This window comes from Manis javanica, chromosome 1, assembly GCF_040802235.1.
Source record: "Manis javanica isolate MJ-LG chromosome 1, MJ_LKY, whole genome shotgun sequence".
NCBI lineage: Eukaryota > Metazoa > Chordata > Mammalia > Pholidota > Manidae > Manis > Manis javanica.
The window spans coordinates 42776953-42788381 of NC_133156.1; the positions used below are offsets into that span (position 1 = coordinate 42776953).

General features: G+C 36.6%; 1 protein-coding gene across 3 annotated transcripts in view; it reads left to right on the forward strand.

The window, feature by feature from the left end:
* GABRG2 (gamma-aminobutyric acid type A receptor subunit gamma2) overlaps positions 1-11429 on the forward strand; it is a 99260-nt gene that overhangs the window by 84818 nt on the left and 3013 nt on the right. The window contains exons 7-9 of one of the 3 annotated variants that reach the window (XM_017641192.3): positions 2518-2670; positions 8359-8564; positions 10632-10655. In XM_017641192.3, the coding sequence (XP_017496681.1) occupies positions 2518-2670; positions 8359-8564; positions 10632-10655 (383 nt within the window). The remainder of the gene's footprint in view (positions 1-2517; positions 2671-8358; positions 8565-10631; positions 10656-11429) is intronic. The other 2 variants (XM_017641193.3, XM_073231811.1) reach the window with 2 other exon arrangements.

The following is an 11429-nucleotide window of genomic DNA, read 5'->3' on the forward strand; positions in this document are numbered from 1 at the left end:
TAAATCAATCTCCTCTGCCTGAGACTTTGAAAGGATCTTATTTTCAAATCTGATCTAAATCATCCAAGTAAGTCGAGAAACCCAGGCACAAAACCAAATAACTAAACTAAAATACATGATTTGGACTTTATTCTCCAGGTACTTTAGGACAAATTATAATTTAATTAAGAAAAAAGAGGCAAAATTTGAAAATTTTGTGTGTTTACCTCACTTTACTACAGCAGACATAGTCTTTAAAATGGAGAGTTCCTAAGAGTATAAAGAAAGCATAAATACATATAACTGGAGTACGTCTCCATAGTATATTATCTAGTTTCAAAAGTTAAAATTCCCTAAAATTTCACTTGGAATCATACAAAAGGAAGGACATGCTATTTTAAAAGTAAAACATGTATCATGATTTTTAAAAAAACAGAGTATTCAAGTTGCGGCACATTAAATTGTTCTCATGTATAAATATATGGTTACTCCTTGATTCCTTTACTGTATTTTCTGGGTTATTTACATAAACTCTTTTTTTAACCCAAATGTTCCAGAACACAGCTTCTTGATTTTTTTTTCTGTTTAAATTTATAAATATATTGATTTTTTTTTATCATTCATTCAACAAATATTCATGAGCACCTAGTTGGAGTCAAGCAGGATCCTGAGTACTGGTAGTGTAATGGTGGATTAAAATAGGCACTTTTGTGGACACATGCAAATTAAGTCTAAGAAAAGAGACAGATACTACAAAACAACCACTTGGATGATAAATTATAAATTGAAGTAACCTCTAGGAAGGAAAACCATATTCAATGGAAACATTAAGTAGGCAGAGAAGGCGCCATCAAAAATCACCTGAAAAAAGAAAATATGATCAGTAATGTTCAAAAATGTTTCCTTTCATCTATTAGTTACATTACCTTTAAAAGAATCAGAATTCAGTTCTGTCTGGGTTTTGTTTTCTGTTTTTGTTTTTAATACAAGTGTATAGTTATAGAAGATAATTTTTAACATACTCTTTTATAGAACTCTCAGTTTAAATGTGTGAACATTAAAGTTGAATATATGCTTACTTTCAAATGCTTTCCAGTTTTTTTATTGAAGTGTAACTGACATGCAATATCCTATTAGTTTCAGGTGTACAGCATAGTAATTTGATACTTTTATATATCATGAAATCATGATGTCTAGTTACCTCCTGTACTGTACAAAGTTATTACAATATTATTGACTATATTCTTTATGCTATACATCCCATGACTTATTTATTTTATAGCTGGAAGTTTGTACCTCTTAATCCTAATCGCTCACCTATTTTGCCTGCCCTCCAAGCCCTCCCCAGCTGGTAACCACCAGTTTGTTTCCTATATCTATTGTCTATTTGTTTTGTTTGTTGATTTGTTTTATTTTTTAGGTTCCACATATAAGTGAAATCATGTGGCATTTGCCTTTCTCTCTCTGACTCATTTCATTTAGCATAATACCCTCTAGGTCCATCCATGTTATCACAAATGGCAAGATTTCATTCTTTTTGATGGTCCATTGTGTATATGTACAACTTCTGTTTATCATCCATCCATAGACACTTAGGTTCCATATCTTGACTATTGTAAATAATGCTGCAGTGATTATTTGCATGGTGAAATGGGTGCATAGATCTTTGTAAATTAGTGTTTTCATTTTTCTCCAATATACCCAGAAGTGGAATTGTGGGATTATAGGGTAGTTTTAGTTTTGATTTCCTGAGGACCCTCCATACTGTTTTCCATAGTGTGTACCAATTTACATTCCCATCAGCAGTGTATGAGAGACCCCTTTCTCCACACCCTTACTAACACTTTTTTTTTGTCTTTTTGATAATAGCCAATCTGAAAGGTGTATGATGACACCTCATTGTGGTTTTGATTCACATTTCCCTGATGAGTGATATTTCCCATCTTTTAATGTGCCTGTTGGCCATCTGTGTGTCTTCTTTGGAAAAATGTCTATTCAAGTCCTTGGTCCATTTTTTAATCCAGTTATTTTTTATATTGTTTTGTAATTCTTTATTTTGTATATTAACTCCCTATCAGATTTGTAAATATCTTCTCCAATTAAGTAGGTTGCCTTTGCACTTTGTTGGTTTCCTTCACTGTGCAGAAACTCTTTGTGATCCCATATGTTTATTTTTGCTTTCATTGTCCTGGCCTGAGGATACTAGTTCAAGAAATGATATTGGAAGGACTGATGTCATAGAGCTAACTGCCTGTGTTTTCTTCTAAGAGTTTTATGGTTTCAAGTTTTTAATCCATTTTAAAATTATTTTTCTGTTTGTTGTAAGATGAGGATCCAGTTTCACTCTCTTGCATGTAGCTGTCTAGTTTTCCCCACATCATTTATTGAAGAGACTGTCTTTCCCTCATTATATATTCTTGGCCCCATCGTCATAGATTAACTGACCATTTAAGTGTGGGTTTATTTCAAGGCTCTCTATTCTAAATGCTTTCCAGTTTTCTTAAGAGGTTGAATGGTGCTATCTTTGTTCTGTTCTAGGAGATTATGTGGTCATGTCTGTCTACTTTGACCTGAGCAGGAGAATGGGATACTTCACCATCCAGACCTATATCCCCTGCACTCTCATTGTCGTCCTGTCTTGGGTCTCCTTCTGGATCAATAAGGATGCTGTTCCAGCCAGAACTTCTTTAGGTGAGTCACATTTCTTTCTGTTGCAGGGTCCCAAGATGATTACCCATTATCAGCAATCTTTATTCCCCTTTCTAAATTGATTTGCTTTTAATTCAGGCAACAATTATAAAGAAATGCCATTTGTTTCATTTTAATAACTGGCATATTTTAAAAAGAGTTTAAAGTTTTCTACTTCTGTTTTCCTTAATTGCTTCAATAAGCTGGGTTTAGTAAATTTTTGAAATAAATTTAAGTTAACTAGACAGAAAAACCAAAATTCTTATTTCTATAGAATTTTTTTAATTTGGTCTCTGAGCAGTTATACGCTGGAGCTGCTCACACCAGCCTGTGAGAGCTGATTGCATCTGTCCTTTCCCAGTGTGGTCAGCCCGAAAACAGCCAAAGAGAAAGTACTGACCCCATGGAAATAGACAAATGCAAAAATCAGGGTTACCTTTTTTTTCTAGAGTCAGTTGTTTTACCCATTTACCAGCAGAGCACAGGCTATGGATTAATTCCAAAATGCATTATTAACTGTGATGACATTTGGAAACACACATACACATCCTTTGGCTCTTTGTAGAAGAACCATTAAAAATTATATTTTGTCAAAAATAATGTTAATTGAGAAACTCTGGGAACCTCCCTCGCACCAAACATTTTTTTTTTGCTTCTTTTTAATGCTTTGATTCTACAAAAATTACCCACCAAACACTTTTAAGATTATTTGCAGTTTGCTTAGTATGCTGTATGTGGTGAAACTTGTCTTGGATTTTTACATCTTTCTCCTCATATGAGGAAGTTTCACATAGATGATAACAAAGCTACAGACTCACAGGGACATTGGTGTCTAGGTCCATGAATGAAATTTTGACACTACAAAGACTTATCTAAGTAAGAATAAAGAAAGGTATTTAAAGATGAATTATAATATCACAATCCTCTTTTATCAGTTATGGGAAAACTAGAATCTCTTACTCTGCGTAGAGAGGCAATATCATGCAATAGTTAAGAGTTTGGGTGTTAAAGCCCAACAAATCTGGATTTATAATCAGCTTGGATAGTATAGCCTTGGAAATGACCAACCTCTGTAAATTAGTTTCCTCATATATAAAACACATACCATTTCTTGTATCCAATGTGTGGGGTTGTATTAGGTTAAATAAGTTATTCTGTGCAAAGTGCACAAAACAATACAGACTCAGAAATGTTAGCAACTGTTCTGACAAAATGCTCTGCACCAGGTTATTAAAACTGAGGGCAAAAGAGATTATTGTAGAAAAAAAGACATCATTTGCATATTTGTCCTCTTCCAAACCTAATTTAGTCTCCCATCTGTTTCAAAATAAGGTTATTTTGATTTTTTCTGCTATAGTCAGGACTTCATGTTACAAGTCCTATTCAACAATGATAATATCTTGTCTAATGCTACATGCTGAAACAAACCCAAAATTTGTTGAGCATATTGCTGTAGGACTGTTACTTGTCACTGTGAGTAGAATGTGTTACATTCCATGCTTATATGTTCTTCTTTCACATCAGAATGTGTCTTTTTCATTCCCTAGTATAGTGCCTGACACATGCATTGATACATTCCAATCTACCCATGCCAAAAATAGTTTAAGGAAATTATTTCAAATCAACCTCTTCTTTTGAAGTCCTGGCTCTTGCTGGTCAAAAGGTCTCTTATGGCCACTCAGATTGTTCATTTCAACCACTCATTAAATGGGAGCTTCTGGGCAAAAGACCATGGTGGGAGAAGGGATCAAGGTGACTGAGCTGAGGAATGAGGGAGAAGCCCCTGAGCAAACAGCAGGTAGGCACTCCTACTTGTTGATCATTTACTACAAGTCAGGTATTTTAATACGGTCCCCATTCTTTTCCAAATGTTCGCATCAACTGCATGTAGAAGTTGTAATGATAACAAATTTTATCACAGTGTTGAAGAGCTAAGGAAGCAGAGGTATGTTGCAGGGTTAAGTGACATTCACAAGGTCCCATAGCCAGCAGATAGTGGATCTGTACCTTAGCAAATGGGATTGAGTTTTTCTCTGGCTGTGAGGTCTTTTCGAAGGCCAGTTCCGGGGAAAGGTGGGGAGTTGAGCTGAGCAGGTTTCTCAATTTTAACTTTGCTGTCTCACATCTCTAGATCAGTGCTTCTTAAATTTAACTGTACATTTAAGTCACTGAAATGCAGCTGCCTTAGTCCAATCCAAGAGATACTGATTTAATTTGTTGAGAGCATGGCTTGGGTGTCAGGATTAAAAAAAAAAATCCCCAAGTGATTCAAATATGTGATCACATTTTAGAACACTGACCTAGATTTCATCGAGTCCCTTTTCCAATGTTTACAATCGAGAGTTAAGCCAAATGACCCAAACCACCTATAGAATTGGAGTTTATTGCTATAGAATAGAGTCATGTTTTTTGATGAGTGAGCCACATAGCTCAGAGATTCTGGCTGCTTTTGGAGCTCAGACCACCAGAACATGGAGAGCAGTCATCCTGGGGCTTATAAGAATTGAACACAGTTTGGTACACAGGTGGTAGCTGGGGAGGTTTAATCATGGTGTGATGACAATGGATGAAACTATGAAAATACCAATGGGTATTTTTCACCCAAGTAATCTGAGGTAAGATAACATACCTGAAGACTGGAGGAATTGCTAAAAGCTATGGATAAGTTTCATCTATCCCAGGTAAGAGAAGTCTAATTCTTTGCTTAGCAAAACTGGACTTGAAAACCATATCAAGCTATCTTACTGTTGGCTGGTGAATCATTTAAAACTACTACTTCTCCACTCTTCATTGTTTTCTTCCTTGTGACTCCAGGCAGAAACCTGAAAAATATCATAAACAATTCTTCAAAATTCCTTCTATATGACTGTGATGAACTTCCATGCAGCCTAAATAACATCTTCCCAATTTGTTAGATAAATGTTTGACTTACATGTCAGTCATGTCAGATTCTCTTAAGTGGACTTACCTATGGTATCTGTTATAAATACTGACATTTTTACTTCTCATAGATCAAGTGTGGCTTGAGGCCTGAATGTGAAGTGAGGCCAAGTTGCCAGTTTAGTTTTTAAATTACCACCTAAAAATATCAGCTAAAATATCACCTAAAAATATCTGGGTACAACCCAGAGTTTCTACATGAATTAATGCATAGATAACCTAAGTAAAGCTTTTTTTCAGTTTGAGAAGTAGATCTTTTTTCTCTTAAATAATTGAGAATACCTTACATTTATTGAGCCTTCAGTAGGATTTGGCCACTTATTAGCACAAAGTGCTTCCTCAGAGCACTCTGAGAGTGCTCCATATGCCCCCACCTCCACCTCCAGTTTATAGAAAATTGACCATTACTAAGATTTTGACATAACAATATGGAAGACCCACAAACCCTCATCATATCCCCAATTATGAATCTGCAACAGCTCCCAAGTATCTAGGACTTCATGTTGCATATTTTTAAATTATTTGGAGAGGAAACAATATTGTTTAGAGCATAGCGTTTGAAGTCAGACTTCCTAGGCTTCTATCTCATCTCTGTCACTTACCAGCTTGGAAAAGTTTCTTATTCTTTCTCTGCCCAGTTCTTTTCACCTGCAAAAAATGGGTGACAGTGCTTAACTTATTTTGAGGATTTACTGGGATCATATGTAAAGTTTTTGACACAGTACCTGGCCCAAAGAAGAGATCCATAAGTGTTAGCTACTATCTCTCATAAGTCATCAATATAGATTCCTATTTTCAAATGTAGGTTGAGTCTCTTTAATCTTTCATATATATACACTGTTTATTGATTGTTTCATTTATTCAATCAACCAGTATTTATTGAGTGGTACTATACTCATCTATAAGGTCACAATAAATATCAAGACAGATGTCTGTTGTCACAGAGCATATAGACTTGAAAGAGAGAGGGATAATTCCCTAATCAATAACAGGGGTATGGGAAAAGGGCTGTAACTGTAGTTTACAACTACATTTCCCTTGACCAACCCTCTCCTCTATCAAAGGGCACTCAGCTCGGTGAAGTTATTTCAGCCAGCACCAATCTTTCCCTTCTCTAGAATTTCAAAACACAATATACACCAAAGAAACTTGATATTAAGATGAGATGTAATGACCCAAAAAAAGCCTTAAGGTTTTAGAAAAATACTTACACTCTTCAAAAATGGTTCTGACAAATAAAGAAACTCGGAAGAGATATGCCCACTTTTATCTCTGCATAACGCTTCTTCAGGGGTGCTTTGGCCCCACTCAGGCATCTCCTGTGAATACTGTAGTAGTGACCCATGCCTTGAAGAGAGAAAATCTTCTTTCTCTTTACCTGTGTGGGACTGCTGCTCTGGAGTTTCCTTCTCCCTTGATCCCCAAGGCTCTTGTGACTGATTCCTTCTGAGTTTGCCCCGTACCTCCATTTGAGTCAGGGGAAGTTGATTGTAATAGTCAGAATTGCATGGCATTAGATGATGGACATGTTGTCCCCTCATATCACCCACATCAGAAATGTAAGTCACAAAGCTGGAGATGGTCATGACTTGGGGCTACTGCTTTTGGAGTACAGAGAGTTGCTTCCAATCAGGATAGAAAATACTGAGTTAGAATCATAGAATGATAATATATGGGTGGACCTTCACCTTCAAAGAATTAGTCCTCCTGATGAGGAAACTGAACCTTAGATTGTTAAGGTGGTTTAAGTTCCTATCCTTGGAGCTAGAGCCACTGAAATACTGAATCCATGTTGTCTTTGTTATAACTAACACAGCTTTTACACAAGAAGAGACTGAGCCTCCCCTGGCTGATGCATATGTATTGTCTTAACTTTGTTCCCTGTCATTAAACAATCATCATGAAGGGTTAGCTTGCTAGAAGGGTTTTGAAGTCAGACATTGAATCCCTGTGTCAAATCTTTATGCTACTTTACTGTTGAATGTGGAGCCAGTCTTTTAGCCTCATTGCCTTCAACTATAAAATCAAAAGGAAAATATTTGTTATAAAGATTCAAAGAAAGAAGGTACATAACGTACTTCTCAGAATGCCTGGCACAAGGAAGTTTTGATTAAAAAATTAGTCATTATGTTACATCTTGAGATACTTATTTTCATCCTATAGTAGTCTTTAGAAAATTCACCAATCAGAACATGTCACTGATACATAACCTACCTCCTCTATTTAACACCTTGAAATAGCTTCTCCTTGCACTTTGAATAAAATGCAAACTCCTTCGCATGCTCTGCATGATGTGACTTGATCCCCCTGCCCCTCCCCAGATGCTAGGTACTGTAAAAACTCCATGACAAGGTTTTCCTTCTTCAGAATCTTCCTTTATTTGCTCTGCTAAAAGTAAAAAAGTTGGTTTCTTCTTATTTTTTAAAGCTTCACCTTAACTATCACCTCCTCAGCACCCTGCTATTCTCCACAGCAAATACTGTAATTTGTAATTACACTTCCGTTGCTCACTAGACCCTTAGTGTCCTCTCTCACTAGTTTATTTCTCACCATGTACTTAGTGCCTGTCACAGAAGCTAATACATGGCAGGCAGACAATAAATATTTGTGGTCAAAGTGAATGCATTGCCTCCCTTCCCATGACTAAGGCTGCTGATCAGAAGTCACAAACCAGGTTTGCTACCAGTACTGACTCAGTTAAGCCACATGCTGGTGTGGTCACATGATCTGTTTTACTGTGCCTCTCTTCAGGGATCACCACGGTCCTGACAATGACCACCCTCAGCACCATTGCCCGGAAGTCACTCCCCAAGGTCTCCTATGTCACAGCGATGGATCTCTTTGTGTCTGTTTGCTTCATCTTTGTCTTCTCTGCTTTGGTGGAGTACGGCACCCTGCATTATTTTGTCAGCAACCGGAAACCAAGCAAGGACAAAGACAAAAAGAAGAAAAACCCTGTATGTATCATTTCCCATGGGACCACTGAAATTTCTATGCAGAAAGACTCCCCAGTTTTGTTTGGGTTTAGTCTTGCTTAGCTTAGCTGCAGGCTGAGACTCAACACTTCGGGCTCCAAGATGAAAACAATGTGTGAGGTCAGCCAGGCCATGAGAATCCATAAGCCACTCAAGAGAGAGTTGATTCACTAAGTAGACTTTTGCTCTCTTTACTCCATGGGAATAGAACCCCTGCCAAGAAATGCCTCTATTTTCTAGTTGCTATTATTCTAGGTTTCATTGATTTTTATCTTTCTGACCCTTACTATAATATTTTCAAATTATTGGTGTTTTGAATTAAAATTTTCCTTCAAGTCTCTTTATGGGAAGCTACATGGTTCCTGAAGTTTCAAGGCTCACTATACTTTTGCAAATAATTTTGTGTGCATTGCCACCAGATGACTTCTGTTGGTTTCATATGCAAAATGTATCTTTTTGTTTTAAAAGAAATGACTCATCTATTGTTTGGGCAAGGTACCTAGCCTCCCTGTATCTTTGTTTTCTCATATACAAACTGAATAATATACAAAATATTTTAGGGGCTGTTGTGAGAAAGAAGGCTGGTAAGGAAGGTGAATAGCATTACATGGTACCCTACACATGAAAGACCTTTCCATTAATAGTTGATGATGATGGTTGATGTTGATGATTTACACAGTTAAGAACCTGGATTGATTTTGGTGATTTGGAAACCGGTTGGGTGATCCACCTTGCCACCAAACCTTAAATAGAGATGATGAGGCACAAATATAAATGCCTAAAGCAATTGTCTTTTATTACAGATGTTGAAGAGAGCAGGTGGCTATCCATTTACCTACCTGAACATAGTGTGTGGCTTATAGGAGGCCCCATGGAAGTCAATGCCCCTTCCCTTCCAAGATAGGCACAAAGGAATTCACTCTAGCCTCCTGAATTTATAGCCTTTCCTGGTCTTCTGCTGTAGAGGCCTTAAGAGCCCTGATAACAGCCCAGCCATCTGACCCAAGGACTGTGGGGGGCTGAATTATAATGAGGGAATCTAGTTGATTCTAGGTTGAATCCTGATACATCTCCTGGAACCCTGGTGAAATCCTGCAAATGGCATACATTTCTCTTTGAATGTAAAAATTTGTAACAGGTAAAGTAAGAGGCATCATTACTCTTGACAACTAACATGAAAGAAACGCTTATCTTTAATTTCCCAAATATTCACTATGCTTTAGGTAGCCCTTTCCTTCCTTACCTGTTTTGCCTCTCTCTGCCTTTGCATTTTCTCTATCCTTATTTTACTTTCCTTGTTGTGTTGTTTTTGTTTTCTCCCCAAGAAGATGGTTCTATTGACAGTCAACATTATTTACCTGCCAGCAGTAGCAAGGATGGGAGGGCTAGCTTTCAAACAAGTCTGAAGAGCCCATTTGCCCTCTCTAGCTGCATCATTACACAAGGGATTCTGTTTCAGAAATAGACACTTGGATTGCTTGATCCAGGGTCCTGAGAATGGCAGAAGAAGAAAAGGCAGAGGAGAAAGGGATTTAAAAAAAATGAGAAAATGAAATTACCCAAGGATTTCATGCATTTGCCCTTCTTAAGCCAATTAGATGATTTATCACAGCTAGCAAGAACCTAAGCTGTGAATGAGAAGCTGAAATTTCATTTTCCCATTTAATATGCCCTTTGGTTCATTGTGGGTCAAGACACCTATTAAGACTTCTTCATGATAATTAGAAAATAAGATCACAGTGTTGCATTACAGGGAAATCAGGCAATAGACAGCTTCCTCACAAGTGAATAACACTGACTCTTGAAATTTGATAATTGTGGATTAAGTCATTGAAGATTTCACCAGCAATCACCAATTTCCAACTGTAGGCATATACTTTATTCCAAGCTCAGAAATGTCTTTCTGTGTTTATAATTTCAGTTTATTTCACTTACTCTGTTTTCAAAATGTATTTTTAATTTATCTTATTTTGTCTCTTTTTTCTTTTCTTTTTTCCTTTCTTTTAATTAAAAAAAATGCAACTCTATTTTCTGTCTACAAACCCAAAGCTTCTTCGGATGTTTTCCTTCAAGGTATAATGTTTTTGGAATGGAAATTCACTGCATGCAACTGCTGAATTTAACTATTAATGCTTACATGGTGTTTTATTTTATTTTTTAATGAGTAGACATTTGCCTACAGATAACACATCTAAGATAAGGTGCTATATAGATTTCTAGAGTTGATTCAGTAACTCCACACTAATTCACAGAAGTTTTGTGAAGCTCAAAAGCTGTAAGCTCTGTAAGATGTCATTGGTGAAGAGGGCCTCTTTAAACATCAAAGCCAAAACTTACCCTCTCTTCTTAGATGAAATGAGATCCAATTTTATTGGCTATACCAATGAGATAGCACATATGCCCTTACAAGGTAACTCTGTAAATCCTAATTCAAAACAGGATTGTTTTACAATAAGTAACTTTAACAATCACCCTCCTTTGGTCTGAACTCTACCTGTTCAGTTCTATAAAAAAATAATATACTCTTTGAAATGCTTTAAAACACCCATCTTTCCAGGGTGACCTAGTGGCTTCCCAGCGCTCTCATGCAGTATGGCAATGAGATTCCTAGTTCCAGTTGAATTCTAGTAACTGATTTATAAACACAAGGATTTATGTTATCCTAAAATTAACTCCTCCAGTTAATATTAAATAAATCATTGAGTTTTATAGCAATTTTATAATTGGTCCAGCAACAAAGATTAGTCATCAGTTAACTGGCATTAGTTTCCTCTCAAATGCTATCAGTTTGACAGGTAGTAACTTTTTTTCTGAATTTTCACTCACATGTAAGTAAACATTGCTGAC